At 50.7% G+C, this 27,360-nt stretch overlaps 1 protein-coding gene across 3 annotated transcripts; it reads left to right on the top strand.

Annotated features, from left to right (window-relative positions):
* The first annotated feature begins 2,239 nt into the window (after positions 1–2,239).
* Positions 2,240–27,040, top strand: CHAF1A (chromatin assembly factor 1 subunit A). Of its 3 annotated transcripts, none has more exons than XM_043466243.1 (15): positions 2,240–2,454; positions 5,029–5,079; positions 6,705–7,567; positions 13,500–13,556; positions 16,149–16,378; positions 16,507–16,567; positions 16,931–16,999; positions 18,018–18,244; positions 18,778–18,946; positions 19,099–19,179; positions 19,576–19,668; positions 20,364–20,616; positions 21,161–21,651; positions 25,984–26,089; positions 26,558–27,040. In XM_043466243.1, the coding sequence occupies exons 1-15, from the start codon at positions 2,403–2,405 to the stop codon at positions 26,656–26,658; spliced, it is 2,904 nt and encodes a 967-aa protein (XP_043322178.1). In that variant the 5' UTR covers positions 2,240–2,402; the 3' UTR covers positions 26,659–27,040. The 3 variants fall into 3 exon arrangements, with proteins under 3 accessions (XP_043322178.1, XP_043322179.1, XP_043322180.1); XM_043466244.1 differs by having other exon boundaries at positions 2,241–2,454; positions 25,984–26,080; XM_043466245.1 differs by lacking the exon at positions 2,240–2,454 and adding an exon at positions 2,714–2,915.
* Positions 27,041–27,360: the final 320 nt, after the last annotated feature.

A 27,360-nucleotide genomic window follows, 5' to 3' on the forward strand; every position in this document is an offset into this window, starting at 1 on the left:
AGCGACCCCTGCAGTCCCGGAGGTGGCCCTGACGTCTCAGGAAAAGCGCTTAGACCTTTCTGCAGAGGCTGGGGAGGCCAAGGGGCAGGTAGAACTCCAGAGGCTGAGTTTACAAATCTTCAGATACCTGCTCGCTAATCTCAGCTATATACAGTTCTTCTGTGGTCTTCCATCACCTTCCCTTCCAGTCCCGTGTTCATCCATTCAGTTGCCCAAACCAGACATCAGGTACATGACTTGTACCTCCTTTCTGCTACCCAACTGTCTCTCTGCCCTGATCAGACCATTCCACCAGTCTTCTCTCTGGTGTGCCCAGCTTCAGGTTCTCCCCTCCAGTTCATCCCTTACAAGGCTGCCAGAAAGATGCTTCTATAACATAATTCAGATCACATCATTACCCTGGCCTATTCTAAGGCCAGTAGTATTGGCTTTAGAATACTTCTAAGGCCTTCTTGACATGGCCTACAAAGCTTGTAAAATTTGGCTCCCTCACCTTTTCTGACTTCTATAACCCATGCTCCTTGTTGCCTATGGGCTTTGCTAACATTATGCCTCTCTTGCTCATTTTCCCCTAATTTTTCCTCCCGCCCCTTGTGCATTAAAGAACTCTATTTGTAATGTCACCTCCTCCAGGAAGGCTTCTCAGATTCATACATGCTTACTGCTATTGATTTTTTTTCATCAGTTGTTTTTTGTTGAATGAATCAAAAGTTAAGAATGAATCAAAGTGAGTAAATGAATCCAAAAAGAAGAATAGGGTTGGGGCCAGTTGCACAGTGGATAACAAGTCTGACTATGAATTGTAAGAAGAAGAACAATAAAGTGACTAGAGCTAAAGTGCTTGCAACTTCAGTGTTGAAATCTATGACAGAGTTGAGTGATTTTGTGAAGCAGAGGATTGCTGAAAGTTTACAAGTGCCTCTACAGAAGGTACTGGACTAGATCAGATGATTGCTTTAAAATATACATGACCCAACCTCTTTCCCTAAGATCCTGATGGGGCTATTACGAATAGTGTGAAAAACCTCCCATGTGATTTTGATGGGTGCCCTGAATGGTGATCCACCAGCCTAAATCATTTCAGGTGCCAAAATGTCAGAGAAAGAAAGAAAAATATCCTAAAGGTTCAGACAAGGAAACTGAGACCTTGAGTAAGACATGACTTGCCCAAAGTGATGTCCTATTTTTCCACATTATTTTCAACCAACCCTACTGATGTAATTATCCAATCTACAAGATAAATAGAATTCTGAATTTGGACTCAATTAATTATTTGCTTCTCACTTCTGCTTTGCTTGAGAAAGTAAATTGGTGCTGAAGAAACCTGTTCTAAGGCTCAAAGACTGACTCTGAAGGTCTCTGTTCCATGTGAAGCTTTTAACTGACATGATCACACAGTTCAATCAAATGATATTTATGTATTCACTCAAATATTTATTGAGTACCTACTAATGAATAAGTCACCAGTAGGTCCTGCAGATACTGTGATAAATGATTCCTATCCTTATGGAGCTGACGGTAAAAACAGAAATGAATTCACTAGCCAATAACATGCTAACAAATAAACACAAGCTGTAATTGTTCCAAGAAAAAGAACAGTGTTGTAGCAACTTCATCTTGGAGTCTGGGGAAGAAAGGCTTCCCTGGGATTTCAATCTAAGATCTGAAACTTAGGTAGAAATCAACCAGGGAAGGAGCTATGGAAAGTGTTTCAGGCGAAGAAACAGCATGTGCAAAACCCTGAGGATTAAACAAGAAATATCCATTTCATTCATTTCCTCTGAATATATATATCGCATCTCAAATACTTTTGAAGCGATTCCCAGCGTTTATTTTGCTTTTATTGTTTATATAAATTATAATTTTAATTACTGTGGCTATATCCAACCTCTGTGCAACTAGGATTAAAAAATTAGTCTTCAGCCTAATCGCAGTTTCAGGCTGTCACCGGCGCGCTGCGTAAAGCGTTTCGTCGTGACGTAGGAGCCTGACTGTCCTGCCTCCCACAGACAAATCACACGGGCTCAGCCAATCACAGTGTCGAACACTCAACTTGACATCACCCATCACCAATCGCAGGACACCTGCTACCCGTCAATGACAGGCCACAGTGAGGAAGCCCCGCCCTCCACTAGAATATCAATAGGGGAGCCATGGAAGGAATGGAAGTCTCGGTTCTCGCGATGATGCTCCCGGCGCTCCCCTCTTCCCGAGTAGGGCCGTCACGTGACGCGGCATCACCCAATCGCCGTGTGGGCCGCGGGGGTCGCCGCGGTTCCCGCCAAATACGAGCGCGGCGGCTGCGGCAGCAGCGGCGCGGGCGGGAGGGCGAGCAGCAGCGGCCGCCTGAGCGGGGCCCGCTCCTCCGCCGCCTGAGGGGAACTCGAGACGTCGCCCGCGCAATGCTGGAGGAGGCGGAGTGCGGGGCGCCGGGCGCCCGGGGAGAGGCCGCAGGTCGGTTCCAGCCCTCGCTGAGGGAAAGGGGGGTCGCGGCGCGCGGCCTGTGCGGGCCGAAGCGGCAGTTGCGGGCAGACTGGCCTCCTGGCCTGGGCCCACTGTTCTGCATCTGGCGTTGGGTCCGTGGAGCCGTTACAACCCCGGGGAAGGGCCTTGCGACCCGAAGGGCACCCCTTTGACGTTATTGTTGCAGCCACGACCATTTTTTTTTCCGGCGCTTTTACGTCAGTTCGTCCTTCCAGAGCGCTTTGCGGTGACGGGTGTGTGTGTAACCCGGAGGGGAAACTGAGACTCAAAGAGGCGAAAGGGCCGGATTTGTTGGTTACCGAGTGCGTTTGTGTCCCCCGGACAAGTTGGACCCTGCAGCGGCGCTATGGCCGGATGGGGAAACTGAGGTCCGGGGTCCCACGGGGTCGGGGGACCGGAACAGCTCCGTCTAAGGGTCAGGGCCAGCCCAGGTAAGAGGCCCGGGTGGTAGGGGTCCCGGGTTCTTGATGCTGCCGGATATGCAGGAAGACCTATCTTTCTCCTTCCTGTGTCTTGGGAGGGGGCTTTCTGGCGCCTGGCAGGCCCCTTACGTGGGGTGGCGAACTGAGGAGGACCAGACGGCTTGTCTCCCCTGCTCCACTCCCATTTTGCCCCCAGGACTTGGCGCAGTGCTTGACACATAGTAGGTGCCAGTAATTAACTGGTTGATGTAGGGACATCTGCTAATCTAGTTCAGAATTTCTCAGCCTCAGCACTATTGATACTGGGGGCCATGCTACATCTCTGTCCTCCACCCATAAGATCTCAGTAGCAAGCCCTTCTCATCTGGGACAACCAAAAATGTATCCACTGTCAAGGTGCCCCCTAGTTGAGAAGCACTGTGCTAATTGCTTCCAGACTTTGGGATTTCAAAGAGACAGAGAATTCATATAAAGTTGGGGCTGATTGTCATGGACAGTCATTGGACCCAGTATGGATGTTTAAGAAATTTACAAAGCACCTTCTGTTATTATGACCAGGCTATCCTAAAGTGGGAGGATGTTTTAATGCCGGGTAAAATTAGGAGGGATATAGTCTCAGAATAAAGAGCAGTGGTAAGTTTGTATAGAAGTGTTTGTTAATTGCACATATACCTTTGAATAGACTTGAGTCCCTGGATGGGATCCCTTTTTATGTCGACCAGAGGTCACCTCTGTTCTGCTTGTATCAAAGCTGGTGACTCAGGGCCCTGCGAATAAATCCTTGTGATTGTCTGAAAATTAAGTGGCTAAAGATTGTGTATCCTTCAACAGGGGCGGGGAGGAGTTCATGTTTTTGACAACTGAAAACTTGGGAATAATACTATCTTGAAATGGGAAGAAAGGAAATGTCTTCTGGGTACCTTTCTTGTATTTCTAGCTTGGAAGCAGGTAGAGTAGGTTCATCTATGGGCAGTTGAGTTTTTTTAGAAAGCCAGGATCTGTTTTTTAAAAATACCCACTCATATGTATCTTTAAAAAAAAAAAAAGAATGTAGGTTAGCCAAAATAACTAGACTTTTCCAAGCCAGATCTAGCAGATGTCAGCTTCTCAACTTATTCTAGCCATTTGAAGATATTTATTCAAGGACTTAGTTCTGTTTATGTTCATTTCTGTACCAGTTTTGATACTGTTATGCCTTTTTTTTTTTTTTTTTTTTTGCGTATTTCTTTCCCCCCTGTGCAGGAAAATATCCTCCCTTATCATTTCTTGACTGTGCTTCAGCTCCAACTTGGCAGGCTCGAGATGCTTTAACTTGTATCACCTTTTATAAACACTATTTTAAAAGAAAATAAGCCCTATACCAATTGTACAGATTTGTTGGTGGGGAGGGGTTGGGTTGGAGGAGGATGTTTGGGCTCCTATTATGGTAAAATCAGCTGATAAAATGTTTTCTCTCATCTCTAGTTTCCTTACTTGATTTCCTACTACCTGCCAGGCCCTGAGCCCATGTGTGGAACAAGTCTGTGTACTGTCACAAAGCTGGTGTTCTGATAGGGGGAAAGACAGAAATGCAAAAGTCTCAAGTATGCTAAGTGCTCAAGGGAAATAAAACAAGAAGATGTGGCAGCATTCAGGGTAGAATTTCTCAACCTACTGACGTTTGAGATCAGATAATTCTCTGTGGTGGGGAGCAGTCCTCTGCATTGTGAGATATTAAGCAGTGTTCCTGTCCCTTACCCACTTGATGCTGGTAATACCCTCTCTCTAGTCATGACAACCAAAAATGTCCTTTGTTGTTCAGTTGCTCAGTTGTGTCTGACTCTTTGTGACCCCATGGACTGTAACCTGCCAGGCTCCTCTGTTCATGGAATTTCCCAGGCAAAAGTACTGGAGTGGGTTGTCATTTCCTTCTCCAGGGGATCTTCCTGACCCAGGAATCGAACCTATGTCCCCTGCATTGGCAGGCAAATTCTTTACCACTGAGCCACCAGGGAATCCCAAGGATGGGGATGGGAGTGCCCAAATCAGGCCCAATGGACAACCACTTTGTGTAGTAGGTACTGTATTTTCTGCTCCGTTGTTTCCAGCACTTAATAACATATCCTTTGACATTCATTCACAGCCATGGATTGCAAAGACAGGCCAGCTTTTCCAGTCAAGAAGTTAATACAAGGTAACTCTGGGAATGGGTTAAATATTTGTTCCTAGCTTATGTCCTTCATTGTTTTCTCAATTATTATATTTTTCATTTCCCTTGAGCAGAGGCAGGCCATCTCCTGGGGTCCTCATCAGAAGCATCAAGGGGGTGGAGGGGAGAAGACAGTTGCATCTTACATTTGAAAGCTGGGGAATCCATTTCACTGCCTGCTGTTCCCAGGACCAAATGCAGAAGTTGCTGCTTTTACAGCTGAATTCCAGCATAATAACTTTGTAATATTTTTTCTCATGGAGGAAAAATATACTGTATATTCTATATACTGTAGAACAGGGGTACCCAACCTCTGGGATCTAATGCCTGATGATCTGAAATAGAACTGATGTAATAATAATAAAGTGCACAATAAAGGTAACCGTCCCCTCACCCTTCGTCCATGGCAAAACTCTCTTCCACGAAACCTGGCCCTTGTGCCAAAAAGGCTGGGGACCACGGCTGGAGAGAGTTTCACAGGCATCCTAGCCTCTGCTCCCAAATTGTCAAAGGCAATAACATCTCTTGATGTTGCCAGATGTCCCCTGGCAGGCACAGCTGTCCCTGGTTGAACACCTTTTTACAGGAAGTGTCTCAAAATCCTTTCATGCAAAAGGGAGGAATGAATTTACCCTTAGGCCAGATTAGTGGCTGGACTATATAAAAAGGATGGCTTTTGGTTTTCCAAGCTTGGTTATCTGGTTCCTCTGTAGCAGCTGGCCTTCTCCTGTCGTGACTGACAGCAAGGTTGGTGTTGGTAGGAGTTGTATGAAGGGCAGCCACCTTCTGAGGTTAAAGGATTAGGGGCAAACCATAGAATCCGAGGGCATGATCATTTTATAAACTAAGCCAGAACAGGTTTATGTGTTTGGTCTACATTAGAAGGTAGTTAATATGATGTTTGGGTGTTTGAGTACAGACAGACTCTGTAGGAAAGTCACCCATCTGCTTTTCCTCAGTCTTCCATGTGCCTATCTCTTGGAACCATCCAGAAGGTTGACATGCAGTGGGAGGATACTTGTTTCATAGGCAAGAAAAGCTAACAGCCTGGAGTGCTAGGGGCAGAACAAAATCTTACTGCAAATGGATCTGTCTCTTTAGCTTTTGGAACCAGATGCACTTATCTTCACATGGGATTTCCACCCATAATAAATAACTTTAGAACTTGAACTGGATCTCAAAGAGATCAGAAAGTGTCTTCGAAATTCTTGCAAAAGTCCCTGCTCTAAAAGCTTGTCAGTGTTTGGGGATTTTGTTTGTTTTCCATTTCTCTTTTTGTTTTTGTTTTTTTGTTCATTTGTTTTTGCTTTTAATTAGGTTGTTGGAAAAGTCCATAATGAAAAGACTTGTTGTTTCGTCACTAAATCGTGTCCAACTCTTTGCAACCCTATGGACTGCAGCATGCCTGGCTTCCCTGTCCTTCACTATCTTCTGGAGTTTGCTCAAACTCATATTCAATGAAAAGATAATCCCTTTTTAAACTTTAGATATCCTCCCCACCCCCAAGTACATCAAGGTTGTTCATTTTTGAGAACATGGAATGTTAAAGTATTGATTATCACTCTTCACACTGTCACTTAAAAGAGGTCCTCCTTCTCTTCTGGTTTCAGCCCGACTGCCATTCAAGCGCCTGAATCTTGTCCCCAAGGAGAAAATTGATGATGGCTTGGACGACACAGGGGGCTCTCAGGGTGGCCCTGTGCAGACTCAAATCCACGACTTAGAAACCTCTTTGGACCACTTGGAGAACTGTCATGTGGGTTCCAACATAGATTTTAGGCCAAAACTTGTCAATGGGAAGGGACCCTTAGATAACTTTTTAAGAAGTCAAGTTGAAACCAGTATTGGCCAGACTGTGGTCATAATCGATTTGACAGAGGACTCGAGCAACCCCCCGGACAACATGGTGGGCCACAATAAACTGAATTCTGTAGCCTCCCCCACTCAGAAGAACATAAATGGGGTCCCAGACAAAGCTGGAGATGACAGGGGGCTGCCAAAGCCCAGTCAGAAGGACGAGCTGGCGAGTCCCGAAGAGGCCCTTTCAGAAGTTCCATGCAAGACAGAGGCAGGGGGTGCTGACTCAGGGGGTGCAGACAGGAGAGAACTCGCACAGAGGGGCTCACCCCAAAACTGTCCTGAGCTGACTGGTGGCCTGAGCACGTGCTCTGAGAAGGACCGGGATGGCTGGAGCGAAGCCGGGGGCATCCTGTTCAAGGGGAAGATGCCCGTGGTCGTCTTGCAGGATATCCTGGCCCCCAGACCGCCAGCCAGGTCTCCTCCTGCCACTCCTCCGGGCCAGGCTGTGCCTTCTGAGAGTGAGACGCCGGAGTCCAGCCCAGAAGAGGACTTGGCACTGAGCCACTCGTCCTTGAGCTCATCCTCTCCCACCAGCTCCCCCGAGGGGCAGTCTGTGCCTACAAAGCTGCATACAGGCCCCAGCCCCCTCCCTGCCTCCACACCCGTCTGCAGAGTGAGTACCTCCCCCGAGTCAGTGCTGCCTGAACCTAGAGGCTTCCATCCGGCCCCTCTTCACCCAGGGATCCTGTGTGGCCCAGCTGGCTAGTGGCTGAGTGAGTGCGGCCACAGATGAGCTCCTGTGACCTGCGCAGGTCCAGTGCAGAATTCTTTCTGATATCGAGAGCCACTGAATTGTTTGTTTGTTGTAACTGCGATGTGCACCAATGTGTGTGTCCGTGCCTTCCTGGTAGCCTGTTCACACTTAAATAATGGTGCTGTTCACCTTAGCCACACTAGTGACTAATGGCTGTGATCCTCAAGTTAGCCTTTATATATACATACATATATTTTTTTAGATGTTTATTTGGTTGCACTGGGTTTTAGTTGCAGGGTCTTTGATCTTTGTTGTGGCATGCAGGATCTGTAGTTGCAGCATGTGAACTCTTAGTTGCGGGATGTGGGATCTAGTTCCCTGACCAGAGATCAAACCCGGGTCCTCATGCATTGGGAGCACAGAGTCTCAGCCCCTGGACCACCAGGGAAATCCTTCAAGTCAGCCTTTAGCTTCTGCTCCAGGCACTCCTATTCCAACACAGGAGTCATACAGCCATTGCTGGTAAGCATTCAACGTTGCTGATGAGACCCAAAGATGGCAGGAAGAACAAAACGGCATCCTGAAGGGTCAGCTCTCATGACTGCCTGTCTTAAAACCTCACCTGGAGAAATGAGAACAGAAAAGACCTGGCTCCATGTTTAAGGACCCGGGCAGGTGGCTTTGGAAATTTCTGTTTCTGTTACTGGCTTCCAAAGGACATAATGGCAAATGTCTCTCTTCTCACCTGTCCTTGAGATCCTATGGGTAGAACTGAATCAATTAGTCAAAAATCACAAAGCATATTTCACAGTATCTGTGGTTTGAGGGTTTTGTAGCACTTGTATGTGTTCATATTGGGCTTTCACATAAGATTGGATCCTGGAGTGAGTTGTTCATTTTCTACTGTACCTGCTTCATTTGACCATAAACCGCCTACCTTGACTGTTTCCTGAAATTCCCTAGCATATTAGCTATTTTTCTAGATGATTCCATTTCTTATCTTTTATCTCCCAAGGAGATTGGAGAACGGGGAAAGTGGCTTCCTCTTTAGGTTCACAAAATATCAATCAAGTGCAGGGTCATCTTTTTTCCTTCTGAGTATCTAGATGTTCAGACTGCGATACTCCGCTTTTAAACTCCCATCTGAGCCGTCACCCAGACTTTCAGAACCTGAGTTTGGGTCCCATGCCATCAGCCATCTTGTTCTGTTTTGACCCTCCAGTCGCACAGAATCCTTGCTGCTTCTGCTTTGCAGAACTACTTTGTCACATGACTGGTGACAGCCAGTGAGCCCGGAGAACAGAATGTGTACACGTTTTCATATTCCTTCATAACTTTGTTTTTTAAGTTTGTTTTTATCCCCATAGCCAGGTCCCAGGACTGGGAGGCCACGCTGTTGGGGCTTGTCACAAAGCAATGCTACTTCCTGTGCACCGGCCTAAATGCTGTAACCCAGCTGAGGGCATGGACCAGGTGTGCTGAGTTTACAAATCCTGCCTCTGAGACCACGATCTGACTCCATACACAGGCTTGGGGTTTTAGATGTTCTATAAGACAGTGTTATCACTCAGCTTTGCAAACAGTTCATGCTGCAGAATTGCCCCAGTCACCCACAGCATGGGATAGAGCCCCCTGATGCTGGGCGACACCACATGTGTGAGAGTGAAATGGAGTGACCACCGGGAGACGCCTGAGGGCCTCTCTGGGGACAGCCCAACTCTCCTCTCACACTCAGTTTGTGGTTTTATCTCCTCATCTTTCAGGAGTGCTGGATCTCCTGAGTGGTTGATTTTTGTGTTTGGTACCTGACATTAACAACTTTCCCTGCCGTGGGCCGAGGTTCTTCCTGACACCTGTTACTGCGGGGAATTCTTTTCTTTTTCCATTTTGTTTCTGCCTTCTCCTCTCCAGATTGTAGGCAGAAGCTCGCTGAAGGCTTGCAGATTGTTTCTTCTTCACATGTCGTGTGTGTGGTTTTTATTGGGCTCAATTTATCCTGGACTTGGTGTCATAAATCTGCATTGGGAACCCCCAAACATTAGCTGGTCCATGCGTGCGTGCATGTGTGGGCGAGGGGGAGATCCAGCTTGTTAAAATGCAGATCATGCCGTCCCTTCATCTAGAGAGTCTCACTTTGAAAAACCACTTAGGAACACCTTTTCTAGATAAACCCAGGTCTCTTGACTAGTCAAAGTGTGGCTGTTTGGCCTCAGAGCTTTTACCTCCTGGGATAGAGCTGTTTATCCAGTTTGTTTGCAGAGAAAGGTTTGATTAGCCCGCGTTATTGATGACTCAGATGTTTGTTCCCTAAAGGACTGTGTGGATACAGTGGTGTTACCAGAATCTACGCCTTGCCTCTGTACAGTTGCTGGAACTCTTCAACTTATATTAAATTATGGTAATTTAAATTATACAAGTATTAAATGCTCTGTTTTTTAAAAAAAGAATCACTGAACCGTCAAAGCCCCTTTTGGCTTTTTCCTGTCCCCCAGGTTGCCACTATAGTTGTCTTACTTTGCTCTGTGTGGTATGTATGTGAGGGATCCCTGGGAATATACAGTATCATTTTGTTTCCTTACATGAGCCTTATACTGTCAATATGTTTCTTTTTATTCCAGGCTATGTTTAACTGTATTTTACACTGGGATGGGAAGATGTATGTCTTTTTAACTGCTATACTGTATGCAGATGGTGTGGATAAATTGCAGTTTGCACAGTCATTCTTGTTGATGGATATTTCTTTTTTTTTTTTTTTAAAGTATTTATTTATCTGCCTGCACTGGGTCTTAGTTGCAGCCCGACGGATCTTCCAGTCATCTTCATTGTGGCATGTGGGATCTTTAGTTGTGGCATGAGAATGCTCAGTTGCAACATGTGGAATCTGACCAGGGATCAAATCCTAGGCTTCCTATATTTGGAGCCCTGAGTCTTAGCCACTGGACCATCAGGGGAGTCCGAACGGATATTTCTGTCATCTCTTGCTTCTCAGCCTTGATGGATGATAATTGTCCTGAGCTTCCCTGAGTGGTTGTTCAGCAGAGTATGGGCTTACAGGATTGGTCATGTCAGTGTCTACGTGCTGACAGTCCCCCACGCCTGGGGCACTTAGAGTCGTGTCTCCCCTCCACTTGCTCTCCCTCCCCTGCTGTCAGGGTACTAGCTGCTGTGGGACCTCCCTCTCCTCACCTCGCACCTGCTCCTGCTCTGGGCTTAGAAGTTAGACCTCCTTCTGTATCATACCAGACTGAGGGGGCTCTGGAGTTCTCCCGAATACAGTGCAGGAATTTTACTGCACAGATGTGGTTACGTATGTCTTGGCTCTTGGGTAGTTGATGTATCTGTTTTAACCTCGTTCTAGAATCCTGGGTCTTATTTTTGGTAGCTGAGCTCCAGATAGGGCTTCCCTGGTGTCTCAGAAGGTAAAAGAACCTATCTGCCAATGCAGGAGACACAGGTTCAATACCTGGGTCAGAAAGATCCCCTGGAAGAGGGGATGGCTACCCACTCCACTCCACTGGAGAATTCCACGGATGGAGGAGCCTGGCGGGCTACAGTCCATGGGGTTGCAAAGATTTGGACACGACTGAGTTGCTAACACTAACACTTTCCAGATAAGTAAAATGTGTGGCCTGTATTTTGAAAGAATTCTATAAATACTTAGGCCAAATATCAAGAAGATAAAGTTATAGCTGTTCAGTAAGGTTTATCCAAATGTCTGGTAAAGCAGAAGAGACAGTTTTAAGTGAAATTGCAGTTGCTATGATTGTTGGGTATCATGATGCCAGCTTCTGGTAGTCATGTGAACTCTTTCATTCCTGGACTCACAGCACAGGGTAAGATTTGGAAGGGGCCTGATTCTGCAGCTGAATCTCAACGAATATGGACAAGACCAAACAAACAACGTCTTCCTCCACAAACGCCCTGGTGCAGCGGGGTGTGGCAGTCACGTTACGTGCTGTACTCTTCGAATACAAAGGACAGTGACACAGATACAGCGCCTTCCAAACCCTGCTACCTACTCCTTTGTTGTGGGGGAGAAGTCTGCAGGTTTGGCAGGCAGAGTGGATGCTTTTTCTTAAGCACTTGGTTAGACAGCTTTGGTGTTTCTGTGGGCACCTGGCTTAGAGAGGTGGGGTTGAGCACTCTGCTAGTCACGTGGCTTTCACATGGCCAGGCTCGGCCCTCTGCTGAGGGAAGGCTTGGTCCAGAAAGGACTCAGTGTGTCCCTAGTAAGAAAGGTATCTTATCTGTATACGTTAATCTGTAGGAAGTCTTAGGGCAGGTGCCCTGAGAGAGAGAGAAAACACTGTTTTCATGTAGTTCTGTCGGTATGTCAGACAGTTTCGAGAGAGATGGGCTTCTGGTTTTTCATCTTGTCTCATTTCTTGGCTGTGAAAGATGAGCCTGGGCAGGGAAGGTGGGTATTTCTTTCCAGCCCAAATTCTCCCCATTGCTTGTCCAGTGAATGGTGCGATTGCCAGGATACCCTGTTCTGGAGGGAGCTTAAACCACTAGCCTGGACTTCTTGTGCGTATTCCTACCGGGAGCCATTTGCCAGCATGGTGAGGGAGCCCAGCCGTGTGTCTTGGTCTGTGCTTGCAGCCCAGTCAGTATGCAGCAGGGTGATTGAGAACGCTGTGTTCTAGAACATAGGGGTTCTGGACTGGATCACCACTTCTGGCCAGGTGACCCTTTATCCTGGACGTTCACTCCATGTTCTAAGAGGCAAAGCCGCAATGGGCAAGGAGTACAAGTTTGTGGCCCACAGGAATCCAAGCCCACACGTCTTCCTTGAGTCACATGGTATTGATTTGTAGACATGACAGGTAAACCTCTGAGCTAGTGCAGATTTGGTTCCAGATTCCCCTGCAATGAAGTGCATGTCACAGTAAAGTAAGTCACGTGGCCCTGTTGGTTGCCCAGTGCATGTAAAAGTTATGTTCACACTATGCTGTATGCAGTAGCATTATATCTTAAAAAAGTACATACCTTAATTAAAAAAATACTTAACTGTGCAACTTCCCTGATGATGCAGTGGTGAAGACTCTGCTCTCCCACTGCAGGGGAAGTGGGTTCGATCCCTGGTCAGGGAACCAGGATCCCACAGGCTGCACAGCGTGGCCAAAAAAAAAAACTTCACTGCAAAAACTGCCATCGTCTGAGCCCTCAGTGAGTCGTGGTCTTTGCAATAGTAACATCAAGGATCACTGACCACTGATCACCATACCACGTATAACAATGAAAACATTTGAAACTTGAGGATTACCAACATGTGACGCAGAGACACAAAGGGAGCAAATGCTTTTGGGAAAATGGCGTTGATAAGACTTGCCCAATGCAGAGTTGCCACAAACCTTCAAAAAAATTTTTTTTTTAACGCGTTATCTTGGAAGCAAAAGAAAGCAAGGTGTGCCTGGACTCGCAGAAAACCTCCACTGTCAGTCTTCCTGGGGAAAAGTAGAAGGAGCAGCTGTGCAGGGCTGCGTGTCTGCAGGACTCAGGACTCGGCCTCCACAGTTGCTTACAGGACTGCTGCTCTGTGTCTCCCCAACGCCAGGGCCCTGGCTATGGCTCTTGATATCGAACTTGGCCTCCATTTTTGGTCATCTGCCGTCCAGCCTCATTTAATATCTCCACATGCACACATATGTGCTTTCATTGGAGCTTATGACCCAACCAAGACTTTCTGGTTCTGTTTGCTGGAACCGGTCACCCAGAAAGGTTTCCATTGTTGTTTTGCAGAGTGTTGGCCCCCACCCCACCCTGACCTCCCCTCGAGGACTGTTCGGTGTTAAACGTGTTGAAGTGATTGAAACAACCCGTGTTCTCATTTCAGTGTCTTTCCTTTCAGATAACTAAGAAACTGGTCAGAGGCTCTGCAGAGAAGAACAAGATGAAACTGCAAAGGGTAAGGTTTGTCCCCTGAAGTAGCAAGTTCCCCAGCTGCACTCTTGGCAGTAAATGGGCAGCAAAGCCCTTTGCATGTCTCTGACCCAGTTTTTCACTTTCCCCTGCTTGTCCTGGGCAGCATTTTGGTTCTTGCTTCATTTTACATAACTGGGCCTCATGTTTGTAGCTTGCATCACTTTGAGATTTGCTGAATCCTGAGGTTTTGCCTGTAGTCTTTTCTAAGCTTTTACTAGAATCAGTACTGTCATAATAGTTAGGCATCCCCATTGTAGGGTTTTCTTTGTCTTTTTTTCTATTTTTTGGCTGAGCCACTTGGCATGTGGGATCTTAGTTCCATGATCAGGGATTGAATCCATGCCTCCTGCAGTGGAAGCTTGGAGTCTTAGCCATTGGACCACCAGGGCAGTTCCCCCCGCCCCCCATTGTAGTTTAAAATTGCGTTAAAAAGAACCCAGTTCCTCTCCCTGCGCCCCATGCTCCCATCCCTCCTGAGGCACTGTAACGAGGGCCCTTACACCAGATGGGTGGTTACTGTAAAGGGGTCCCCTGCTGAGTCTTCTTTTATCTGGGGGGGGTCACATTGTTACACACAGCAGTGCGGGGCCTTCTTTCGTACTGAGTGAATTGCAAAGAAGGTCGTGGACTTTTCACCCGTCACCAGCTCAGGGAAGGGCCACCCATGACAGTCGGCTATGTGCTCATCCTTTTGGCCGCGTTCAGTTTTTGTGTTTCAGGTTTGATGGCTTTAATGTTTTTTAAATCTTTATTGAATTTGTTACAGTATTGGTTTTGTGTTTTGGGGTTTGTTTTTTTGTTTTTGGCCGCAGAGGCATGTGGGATCTTAGCTCCCCAACCAGGGATTGAACCTTCACCCTCTTGCATTGGAAGCAAAGTTTTAACCACTGGACCACCAGGGAAGTGCTCCTGATATCTTTTTGAAAGTTTATCTCATTCTTTTTGTTGGAATTTCAGAACTAGGCATCTGCTTGGCAGGTGTAGCTGAAGAGGTCTGATTTATGCCTGATTCCAGAAGTTTCCTGTCCTCGCAGTTAGCAGCGAGGAGACCCGCGCCCCCCCGCCCAACTCTGCAGTTGCTGCTGGTTTCTTCACCCTATTACTTGATCAGTTACTCAAGCCCCTGCTCCAAGTGTCCCATGACGACATTTGGCAAGGACATTCCCAGGTCTCTATCAGCGTGCCTCCATGGCTTTTGTGATAGGGAGCAAACGTTGATCAGGGCAGGGTGTTCTCTAGGGACAAAGGCACAGTCATAGGCCCAGATGGAGAGCTGAGCTGTCGGACTCCTGCCAAAGGCGGGAAGCCTATGATGGTTCTTTTCCTGGAGAATTACCCAGTGCTATGAGAAGGTAGGGCTTCCTCAGTAGCTCAGTGTACAAAGAATCTGCCTGCAGTGCAGGAGGAGACACAGGAGTTGCGTGCTTGATCCCTGGGTTGGGAAGATCCCCTGGAGAAGAGAGTGGCAGCCCACTCCGATATTCTTGCCTGGAGAATCCCATGGTCAGAGGAGCCTGGTGGCCTACCATCCAGAGAGTCACAAAGCCTCTGACACGACTGACCATGTTAGAAGGTACCGCCCCTTCTGTCTGAGAGCTGAAACTTGTTCAGTGTGAATGCCACGTTATATAACAACTCAGTGCCCCAGGCCACATACAAATTCTTGGGAATGAAGAACCGATAAAATGATATGTTCATGCTTCAGAGTGGTCTCCTCCTGCTGATGATGAGGAGGCCCAGGCATTGTCATGGATATCATGATGTCTCTTCTTAACCTCTGACCTTCTTCTCAGATCCTAAAGAATGTTTGTTTGGTTTTTTGAGAAATGGTTTTAGAAATTTAAAAAATGTTTTCTTTTGAGAAATGGCTTTAAAGATTTAAAAAAAAAATTTTTTTTGCTTATGTTTTTTACATGTGCTCTCGTCTGTTCCCCACAGTTTTAAAACTTAACTCATCAGGTTTCCCAGCCTTGCCTCGTCCATGCTCCTCTCCCATTTCAAGAGAAATAAACCCTGTTGTCTAGAATAGTTTTGGAGGGAATGGAAAGAAAATGTCTTTTGGCTGTGGCATGCCAGGATCTTAGTTCCTCGACCAGGGATGGAACCTGTGCCCCCTGCAGTGAAAGTGCAGAGTAGTAACCACTGAGCCGCCAGGGAAACTCCAGGAAAATGTTTTTGTTTTGAGGGCAGGGAGGCAAAACCTACAGGTGTTTTAAATGTGTTTTTATTTTACCACACTTTCCTGAGCAAATAAATGTTACTCTGACCCAACAGCGGGTATCCCATGTAGGCAGCCGAGAAGGACTTACTTCATTTTTTTTAATTAAGTAAAAATTGACCCTCATTCCACATTTGAAAATGGTGTCTTAAAGGCATCTTATTGTTAATCGCCCATGAGGCCCTGTGGCAGCCGGCCAATCTTCGTGGCCTTTCTCAGAAGGAGATGTAATGGACCAGATTTTCCCTTCTGTGCATGTGCTGGCCGGCAGGCCTCACACCTCCCTGTCCACCTGCACACAGCCTGCCCTCCCTGGCGTCCGCCCGCGGGGCTAAACTGTATGCCATCTCTGTGCAGGATAAGGAGCGTCTGTGGAGGCAGCTGAAGCTCCGGGCCGAGAAGGAGGAGAAGGAGAAGCTGAGGGAGGAGGCCAAGAGGGCCAAGGAGGAGGCCAGGAAGAAGAGGGAAGAGGAGAAGGAGCTGAAGGAGAAGGAGCGGCGGGAGAAGCGAGAGAAGGATGAGAAGGAGAAGGCGGAGAAGCAGCGGCGCAAGGAGGAGAGACGCAAGGAGCGCCAGGAGGCTTTGGAGTGCGTGCCCCGCCCCCTCCATCTGGGGTCCCACACCCTCTGCCCTGTCCCGCTGTCACCACCCCCCCCCCCACGGGCATCAGCACAGGCCTGGGCCAGCCCGTGTCACTGAGAGTGATGTCTCATAGGGCAAAGCTGGAGGAGAAGCGGAAAAAAGAAGAGGAGAAACGGTTGAGAGAAGAAGAGAAGGTAGAATGTGTTTCTAGATCGTACACCTTCCTGTATGTTTGAGAAACGGGGCTTCTGCCTGATTGCTGCTGGATATTGCATGTCCTCCCTGAGGTGGCGGGGGCTGGAGGAGGGGCAGGACTAACACTCCTGTAACTAGGCCGGTTGGGGTGCTGGCCCAGCCCTGCCTAGCTAGCTGTCTCCTCCTCTGGTCCCTCTGCCCACAGGAGCAGCTCTAACCTTTGGAGTTGCCTGATACCCATTTGTGGGTTTGGCGAACTCACATTAAAATAATGCTTTCAATGTAAAAATGCTTGGAATTCAGTTACAGGGGCTTTTGCATGCTTAAGTTCTCTATTTCTCACCCTCATCTTTGTATTGCAGCGCATTAAAGCCGAGAAGGCCGAAATCACGAGGTTCTTCCAGAAACCAAAGACTCCACAGGCCCCCAAGGTGAGCAACTCGCTTCCTCTGGCTTTAATTTTGGTCTCTGTCTGGCTGTACTGTTTGAAGAATAAAGAGGCATCTTCTGACCCGCTGGCTCTGCTTTCATTGAGAGGGACATCCGCTGGCCCTGGGAGCTTTGATCTCCAGTAGAATCTGGAGGTTCAATTCTTATCATCCACTGCGCTCAGAAAGGCAAAAAGTGGCACGTTTGCTCAAACTACCAAGTGTTTATAGAGGTTATGCTGGGATCCGTGAGGGAGAAAGACCAGTCTTCACCCTCAGTGGATGTCTGCTCAAGATAAGAGGCAGGATTGAGCATAAAACAACCCATGGGGTTCATTCAGCACAGGATTCTGCTTCCTGTCACCTTCTAGACCAGGCTCTGCCTGTGAAAACCACAGACCTCTGTCCCCACCCTCCTCCATGCTCCAGAGGTGCAAGGGTGTCCTTCCAGTTTTTTAACTGAGTATGTTTGTGTATTCATGTACCTAACAAATTATGAATTTATTGTTTACCGCTTTGCTTAGTTGTATCTTGGATTCTTGCCACACTGGCCCTTCTTTATTCTTTTTCATTGCTGCAGTACCGTGTCATGATGTGGGTGCATCATACTTTATACCCCCTTGCCATTGATTTCCCTCCCCCCCCCCCCCCCGCCAACAGTGCATGGGTATCTCAAACCTCTCTGGACCTGACTGATGGGTAAAGAAAAACATATTTATTTCTCTTTATGTTTCTCCATGATTCTCGTGCAGTTGAACATCTCTTTGTGTTTGTTTATCATTTTATTTCTTTTTATTTATTTATTTATTTATTTATTTTTCTGCCAATTCCTGTTTTTTTGTCAGGTTAACGCAGGATTGGCTTTCTTCTGATCTCTGGCTCTTTATTATCTTGGTTTTCGTTCTTGGTGAGGTGTCTCCTTTGACACTGGGTCCCATGTCCGGTGGCTCCTCAATGCCTGCTGTGCAGGTCCGTCACACGGTAGGCATAGTGGTGCCATCACATCCCTTCTCCGTTTCAGACCCTGGCCGGTTCCTGTGGGAAGTTTGCCCCTTTCGAAATCAAAGAGCACATGGTCCTTGCCCCTCGATGCCGGACTGCCTTTGATCAAGACCTCTGTGACCAGCTTGACCAGCTCCTCCAGCAGCAGAGCAGCGAGTTTTCCTTCCTGCAAGATCTGAAAAGCCGGCGGCCGCTCAGATCTGGGCCCACTGTGCTGCCTAACCGGAGCACAGACCTCTCTAACAGGTTAGTTCCGGGGGAAGCTACCAATTGCCCTCGGTGAAGTCGGAGAGTCCTGAGTGGCCAAGCAGAGCCCTGGTCACTACTGGGTCCCTTGGCCTTGACCAGTCAGCTCCCTCCCTGGCCTCAGGCCCCAGATTCCACTGCTCCATTAGCTCTCTCCTGGCTTCACCTCCAAAGTTTCCCAGGTGTGGTGGCCTTGCAGAAAGTCCTGGCTCTGGAGTGCAGGCTGCCTGTGCTAGGTCCCCAGACTCCCCCCCACCGCCCCCCGGCTGGAGCTGACGTCTAGACCACTTGCCTGGAGGGCTGCTCCCCAGCTCTTGCTGATGTACTTGTTTTCACATGCCCGCTTCTGTGTGTGCTGTGGGGCAGCAGCTCCCATCTGGTTCCTCTCCTTCTCGCGCCGCGTTCCTGGAGTAAATGTCGGCCTGCTTTAGGGCTGCCTGTCTCTAGTGCCCACGGCCTACCCCCGGGAGGGAGGATGTTGTGGTGGGAGAGTGCACCATGGAGGGGCCTTCTAAGCCAGGCTTTGTCTCCAGCGATGTGGTGATTGTGGAGAGCAGCAAAGTGGACGGCGTTCCTGAGCGGAGAAAGTTTGGCAGGATGAAGCTCCTGCAGTTCTCCGAGAACCACCGGCCAGCCTACTGGGGCACGTGGAACAAGAAGACGACAGTCATCCACCCAAGGGACCCCTGGGCCCAGGACAGGGTGAGTGTATGGGCACTGCTCCGACTCCTGCGTATCCTTTTCAGCATGGCCTTCTCCCAGGGCTCTGGGGCTCCACAGAGTTCTAGCTTTCTAGCTCTGCCATTCCCTCCCGACCCTGGAGACGACAGTGACTGCTGTGTGTGTGCCCTCAGGACCTCCTTGACTACGAGGTGGACAGCGACGAGGAGTGGGAAGAGGAGGAGCCGGGAGAGTCCCTCTCCCACAGCGAAGGGGTGAGCATGGCAGGGGCCTGCAAGTTCCGGCCAGAGGGCTCCCTCAGACAGCATCTCAACCCGGATTTATAGCTATCCTTGGAAAACCTTGTTTGGTGACACTCACCGGCCTGGTGGTGGACAGGGTAGCGCCCAAATACTTCTGGGTGGGCCCGCCTGCTTCCTGCCACACCCGCTGCCTTACTCTGGGCCCCACTTATCTGTGTTCTGCCTGGCTCTCCACCCCCACCAGAATATAGTGGGCTTGTAAATGGAATCCTGGCTGATCCTCAGGGTGTCCGTAGAAATGACACTTGAAGCACTGGAAGGCTGTTTCCTTTTTGCGTGTTCACAGGTGAATTATAAGTAAAGCACATGTTGTTTCCACACGTTATCATTGTGCTTTTTTTTCTTGAGGACGATGACGATGACGTGGGAGAGGATGAGGATGAGGATGATGGTTTCTTCGTGCCCCACGGGTACCTGTCTGAGGATGAAGGAGTAACCGAGGTGAGGGGTGGACAGGAGGTGACCAGGCCAGAGCTTGGTGGCTGCTGACCCGGGGGTGGTTGCGTAGGTCCTGGCCCACCCTGCAGCTGATTCCTTGTGAACCTCACTTCTCAGGCTCAGCCTCACCCCTCGGCTTTCTCAGTTCTGCTGGTTGGTGGGACTTTTGAGGGAGCCATTTTCAGAGCTCTGAAGGCCTGCTGGGTCATGGGGAGACTGGCAGGTGTGACCCTGCCAGTCACACTGGCACACAGGTCACACTTGGGGACTTGTGTCCTTCATACATTTCCAACCAGCAAGGCAGATGGGTCTTGTCAGGCCCACAGTGTATCTGGTTTAGACAGTGGCATCATTCTGAGGTGGGAGAGGTCCAGCATGGTGATTTCAGCTCCAGGATCACATGTTAAGCAGGAAATCCAGAGTGGTACTAAGAGGTCTACTGAAGAGGTAATAAAAATACCTGTGACTCTCCAGTGAGGGCTAGAAAGGCAGGTACACCTAAGATACTCGAGGGTGAAAATGCCAGTTATTCACTCTGAAAACGCTCTCTGCCTGTAGTATTGCCAGTCAGGTGCCATCCACACTGGCCCTGAGTCTGTGAAGAGCTCTGCCCGCCTCCCATAGGCTATCTCACTGTCCCAGAGGAGGGCACCAGGGAGCAGGGATCCTGAGCAAATGTCTGCTCTCTAACCTGCCAGGAGTGTGCCGACCCGGAAAATCACAAGGTGCGCCAGAAACTGAAGGCCAAGGAGTGGGATGAGTTTCTGGCCAAGGGAAAGAGGTTCCGCATTCTCCAGCCTGTGAAGATCGGCTGCGTCTGGGCGGCCGACAAGGACGGCGGTGCCGACCTGAAGGTGCTGCAACAGTTCACGGCCTGCCTGCTGGAGACTGTGCCCCCCGAGGAGGAGCAGACGCCCAAGGCCTCAAAGAGAGAGAAGAGGGACCAGCAGAGTGAGCACCAGCTCGGGGCGGGGGCGGGGTGGGAGACTTCCTTGGTGGGTGGCCAGGTAACTCACAAGTTCTTCAAAGAAACAGCCAGAGCCAGTGCTTGCTGGGGAGGTGTCCTTTCTATGATGCTCTTGAGAGCTGTACAGGGTGGCTGCTTCAGTCAGCCTGTTTCCCTGATGGTCACACACATTCTTAGCTCTTCAGAGCTGGGAGGGCCACTCAGAATGGGTGTATGAGGGCAGTTACTAAGGAAACGAACACAGGAGCTGAGGCCTGACAGTTTACTCCAACCAGTCCCGCCTTGTGAAGTGTGGGCCTCCCAGAGTCTCTCCTGGAGCAGTTCCTGTGTTTAAATCCACCCCTAAGCAGCCACCCGCACTAAACCTGTGGTGGTGGTGGTGATTTTGCGATGTAAGTCAAATCACTGCTGTGTGTCAGTTACGTCTCAGTAAACCAGGAGGAAAACAAGGCCACCCAAAGCAGACCATGTCTCAGCCTCCCAGGGGCCGTGTTCATTCCGTCTCCCCCTGCTCCCTCTCCCCGCCAGTCCTGGCCCAGCTGCTCCCACTGCTGCACGGCAACGTGAATGGGAGCAAGGTGATCATTCGGGAGTTCCAGGAGTGCTGCCGCCGAGGACTGCTCAGCAGGGACGCCGGCAGCCCGGAGCACAGTGCCGCCAGCCCCCCGAGCCCCGGCGCTGCCCGCCCGCAGACCCCTACCGCCGTCGAGGACACAGCCGTGCCCTCCAAGGCGAGGCTCAAGCGGATTATTTCTGAGAACTCGGTGTACGAGAAGAGGCCCGACTTCAGGATGTGCTGGTACGTCCACCCACAGGTGCTGAAGAGCTTCGCCCAGGAGCACCTGCCTGTGCCCTGCCAGTGGAGTTATGTCACCGCGGTGCCCTCGGCCACCAGGGAGGACAGTGGCAGCGTTCCCGCCCCGGGGCCCGGCCAGGGTATGCCCGTCTCACTCAAGAGGAAGTCGGCGGGTAGCATGTGCATCACCCAGTTCATGAAAAAGCGCCGGCACGACGGGCAGGTGAGACGCCGCCATGGCTTGTAGTTTGTAGCAAACCTTCCTTTTAGGACATGTTTAGATTTATGACAAAACTGAGGTGATGGAACTGACCAAAATGGAGGCCTGGGTGTAGAAGTTTCCCCACCCACCAAGCACCCCCAGCAAAGCCTGCGTGACTGTCATAGCTGATGAACCTATGGGGACGCACCCCTGTCACCCAGACTCCAAGGTTTACTGGGCGTGCTCTGGCAGCTGTGCGTCCTGTGGGTTTGGACAGATGTGTGACGACGTGTGTGGCATCACAGTGTCGCACAGACCCATGTCACTGCCGTCACACCGTGGTCTGCCTGTTGGTCCTTCCCTCTTTCTACCCTGGGCTGCCACTGGGCCTACTGCTTCCACTGGCTTTTTCAGTTAGTTGTGTGCCTTTACGCTTTTTTCCTGTCTTTTCATGGTTTGACAGCTCATTTCTTTTCAGTGCTGAATGATGTTCCATGCAGCAGCTTCTGTTTAGTTACTTTTTGTGTTCATTTAACACAGTTACTAAGCGCTTACTCCATACCAGGTACTCTGCTAGGCCTTGTAGACAGTGGTGAGCAAAACGCCATCAAAGGGGAGGCAGACTGGATTCCATGGTGGGAGCAGCCATGTAGCTGTATCCTGACAGCACATGGAGGAGGAAGCATGTGGCCCCATGTAGACAGGCCACGTGCTGGGAGGGCCTCACCTCACCTGGAGGCAGGTGGGCTTCCTGAGAACCGCTGGTCCCCAGAGCGAAGGCTCCCACACTGCCTGGACACACGGAGGCTGGGCCCCCGCCTCAGCCTTTCCATGTTTGATGTTTGTTTCTGTTCCTGGTATGTGAAGGTGATGGGTTTAGTCTCCTGGCTACTCTCACCAGAAGCCTGGTCTTGGTTGTGGGCACCAGTCCTCACTGAGGACAGTGTCTCATGCGGCTGAAGATCTTGGAGACTCGAGTTTACGAGGGTGAGACAGGTGTGGTGATAGCTGGTCTCTCGGTCACATCCGGGGCCCTTCTAGGGTGCTGTCGCTCCAGGAGGTACTGCTGGAGGCTGGGGGTGAGGGAAAAAGAAGGGAGCCCGCCTGTGCTCCCCATCCCCCACCCCTGCTCCTGTCGCATGTGTGGGGAGGGTGGGCAGGCGGTTGGCTCCTGGAGTGACGCCCGCACACAGATGAGGTCTTGGGTGCGATGGAAGCCTTCTTCCTGAATCATCACAGCAAGAGGGAGCCAGGACAGTCCTGTGCAGTCATGGCGGCTGTCCTAGCCACTCCCCGACCCTGTCCCTGTCAGCTGTGGACACGGCTCGATACAGTAGCACCCACCTGGTTAGGAGTTAGGGACCCAGCCCCACAGACAGTTCCCTCCCTGGGCCTGGACCCAGAACAGGCCCTCATGTGTTCAAGCTGTGCTGAGCTGCAGAACCTCCTGACGGTCAACATCATCGTTAGCCAGACGGTCTCAGAAGACTGCACCTGTGGATGCTCAGGTTGAAACCAGCTGGGGAGCCAGTGTAAACGTGGCCAGGGCTGGAAGGACCCTTTGGTGTCCTAATCCAGGCAGGGTTTGCGGGCTGCTGCCCTCATCAGCCCTCCCATGGGTTCTCATGGGAGACACAGCCACCTCGCTGAGTCCCCTCTGCTCTTCTTCCCCTCCAATGGCATCCACACACGTGTTCACAGTCTGTGTCTCTACATGGAGAAAGATGGGTTAGCCCTTATCACCTGTTTCCTCTTGAACTTGACATGGATCCCTGTCCTTGGTGCTTTGTTATTTACTGAGAAAAAGTGCACCCCAGTAAACTGGAGGCCCCTCTCCCCAGGTAAGAGGGGTTGGTCTGTGAGAGTGAGTGACATGGGACGTTTCATCTGATGACACACATGAATAGCAGTCAGTGCTATTCAGCCTCTCCCCGTTCACGGGCCTCAAAGGGGCTCCGAGGTCTGGCAGGATCTCACAGAGGGCCACACTTCTGGTGGTTCTGGGTGTGCTGGCCCCAGCGGTCCTGACTCAGTGGGTCTGAGAGTAGGTGCTAACGTCTGCACTTTAAAAGCCCCGTCTTGGAGCTTCCCTGGCTGTCCAGTAGCTAAGACTCCAAGCTTCCAATGCAGGAGGTGAGGGTTCAGTCCCTAGTCAGGAACAAGATCCCACATCCTCGCTTGTAACAGCACTTGGTCCCCTGGGACCATGTAGGTCTCAGGGATCGTAAACACATGGAAGTTTGTCTACAGCAACAGGAAGTCCTGAGCTGGTGAGCACTGTGGTCTGGGGCCAGGCTCCTCATGTCTCCTGCTGCTCCTGCCTGTTTGTGGCCTTGTCTTTGTGGTCACAGAACTGCACTGCCAGCCAGCGAGATATGAGGATGGCCAAGCCTACCTGGGGAGGAGTCCCGTTTACCTGGAAGGAGGAGCAGACTCTACCTGTGTCTTTCTGACTGGAATGCTCTGACCCAGCCACCCAGCTGCAAGAGAGGCTGGGGTCATGAGACCTTGACCACCTCCAGCAGAATCCTGGTGGTTTGGGACGGTCAGGCTGGAAGAGAGCTCTGGGCGTGCGCTGAGCCAGTCCTGCAAGGCAGAACACAGGAGCTGGGGAGACTTCTTGAAGGCTGAGTTGGTGGCCTGAGAAAATGTGGATGGTGTGTATGAATATTTTAGAGCGGGTTGGGCTTTTTTAATTTATGGGAATTTTAGAAGCTTTTCATTTAGAGTTCCAACTAGTGTTATACTTTATGGGTTTACACAGTACTGTGATCAAGTGAGATGAGCTGGCTGTTAGGGGCAACTTCTGCCCTAAAGAGTGAGTGAGTGAGTGTGTGTGTGTGTGTCCGCCCCCCCAGCAACTCAGCTCTTCGGCCTTGTTCTGTTTTCGCACAGGCAGGGGCTCCGTCTGTCCTTTCCAGCCTCAGTGCTTGGTGGTGGTGACATGTCTTCCTAACTCCCAAGGCTGCGTGGCCAGCTGTGTGCCCTCTGCCTGCAATAGCAACAGCAGCATGTCAGGCTGTCCCCCGGCTGCATGCGCCGACAGCCCTCAGCCCAGCACGTGGGACCCCATCCTGGAGCCTCACCTTAGAGGCTTGAGACCCGTCATGTGCCTGTGGGGCTGTGGGCTGTTGTTCCTCCCGCAGAGGGCTTGTGGGCCCAGAGCAGTCCTCATCCGTCTGCACTTGGCTCCCCGTGTGGAGGCCCGGGACTGGGAGACTAGAAGGATACCCGCCTGTCCCCTTGCTCACCAGACCCAAGCCTGCGTGGCTGGGGGTGGAGACGGCGCTGTCTGTGCTTCTGAAGCAGGTGCCTGGAAGCTGCCCTGCACCTCCCAGCAGCGCCCATGCCAGCTTGGGGCCATTCCTGCCTTGGGGGCCCTCAGCCCATGGAGCCCTCCTGGAGTTTCTACAGTAGGACTGAGGGGTCTGTGAGCGTAAGCTGTCTGCCAGCCAGGCTGGGACCGCGGGCACAGCGGACGGCCTCGCTGCACTGTCGTCCCTTTTCCAGGCAGACTTATGGAGTAGAAGGGCTCTAGGAGGGTGTTGAGCCCCTTGGAAGGGAGCCCAGCTCCGTGGCCTCTGTCGACTCTTGGGCACGGGCGGTATTTAGGATTGGTCCTGTTCCTTCCTCCTTCTGTGTCTCTGTCCCCTCTGGTGGAAGCCGGTGGTAACAGCCCACCCCCCCTGACCCCCATTCTCGGGGTGCTGGTGGCATCTACATGGGCAGAACTGGGCAGAGTGGGCATCAGAGGAAAGAGTTCACAAGCATTGGGCGGAGGGACCAAGCTTGGGCAGAGAAGAAAACACTGACCGACCAAGTTCCCAGCCACCTACTTATTCCAGCAGAGAAGATAATAATTCAGAGAAAGCATGTGCTTTGTCCATCTCCTTTTTAAACCAAAGCAGAGGACCCCCCCCCCCGATTTCTAATTTGAAAACAATAATGCATCATTTTTCTAACAAGGTAATTTACCTATTAGTTCATCTGAGAGTACTCCCAAGGTTTCCTTTGATCGTAACTCTTGAAACACTAAGACTTCCCTGGTGACTCAGACCTTAAAGAATCTGCCTGCAATGCAGGAGACCTGGGTTCAGTCCCTTTGTGGGAAAGACCCCCTGGAGGAGGGCATGACTGCCCACTCCAGTATTCTTCCCTAGAGAATCCCGTGGACAAAGGAGCCTGGTGGGCTCCAGTCCATAGGGTCTCAAAGAGTCGGACACGACTGAGCAACTGACACTTGGACTTTGATCAGACTCCTCGATGGCGTCTCCTGGATGGGCAGAGGGGGTCGGGCGTGCAGCAGTGGGTGGCGGGGGTCACACCGAGACACAGTGTGCCTTGTCTGTTCAGGTTGGCACTGGAGACCTGGACGGCTTCCAGGCAGACACAGAGGAGGAGGACGACGAGGAAGGCGACTGTGTGCTCATGGACATCTCTGATGTTGGGGGTGAGCAGGGTACCACACCACCTCTTTTCCTTCAAGCCGGCAGGGAAGGGAAGGGGCGGTTAGTCACCCCCCAGCTCGCATCCTGTGAGTGACGGGGACTGAGGAAGAGGTCCTGAAAGGTGCTGGGCAGGCTGGTGTGATGGCGGTGTGGGTGTCAGGCCGCCTGCCCTGGTCTGAAAGCTACATTCAGAAAACCAGAGACCTGAGGGTTGGTGAGGAGCTGTGTCAGGGAGGGGGGGTGTAGGGCCTCTGAACCAGGTTTCCCCAGGGCAGGGAGCTTGAGGCCGGCCACTGAGCCTTGCTGCCCACTTTCCTCATTTTTACCACGGGCTGCCCCTGCCCTGGAGGGTCAAGTGCAAAGCCTGCTGGTCAGAGCTGCAGAAGCACACAGCTGAAGCCCTGGTGAGAAGGCGGTGCCTGCCCGCCCTCCCCCGGAGTGGACCCAAGGCTGAAGCCCCTCCCTCTCTTGCCTTACAGACATCCAGGCCCCATGTGGAACCACTTCCGGAGCTGGAGGGTCAGTGGGGATGGACACCAGTGAGAGCCTCGTGGCCCCCAGCTCGCTTGGCCCGTCCTGAGCCGCCCAAGTGGCCCGTGTATGTATGTAGAATGGTTAGGGTATTCTCGACGCCTCTCAGATACTTGAAAGTCCTGACTCCTGTGTAAAGAGCACTTTGTCCTGCTTGGCAGACCTCCCTGGAGGTTTGGAAAGTTTTATATAGGATACTTGGTTAGTTCATTTTGATATTTGTAAAAAATTTCCCCCCAAAGCTACATATTAATCTGCCGTTTAATAAAGCATTATTGTGATGTGATGACCTGCATGGGGAGGGCCTAGTTGTGCCCCATGGACCCTGGGCAGGCGCAGTGACGAGATGCTTGTGAATGAATTGAAGCCCCTCGGATGTGGCGCGGCACCCGGACCTGACATGGACCTGTATAAACTATTGTCTAGCCTGACCTGGCGTGTCTGTTGTCTCTTCCAATACGTGGTGTCTGTGCGTGGTGTGTCCACTGCCCTGGGTCTGAGGCCAGCACTCTGCTGTCCAGTGTCCGCCCCCCAGCCCCCCACCCCCCCCCCGGTTCCCCATGCTTGGGCCTATGGCCTTTGTTTAAAGTTCAACGCTTCATACAAGTTCTGTCCCATCTCTTTGTTGTGAGGTCCTTGGCCTCCCTGCTTACCTCATTCAAGGCCAGGGCTCCTCGGCAGGTGCTTGTGCTGGTTAACCCTTCCTGCCCCTTGGCCGGTGGACAGAGGGTGTTCCCAACCTCGGGAGGCT

Source organism: Cervus canadensis, chromosome 4 (genome assembly GCF_019320065.1).
Source record: "Cervus canadensis isolate Bull #8, Minnesota chromosome 4, ASM1932006v1, whole genome shotgun sequence".
NCBI lineage: Eukaryota > Metazoa > Chordata > Mammalia > Artiodactyla > Cervidae > Cervus > Cervus canadensis.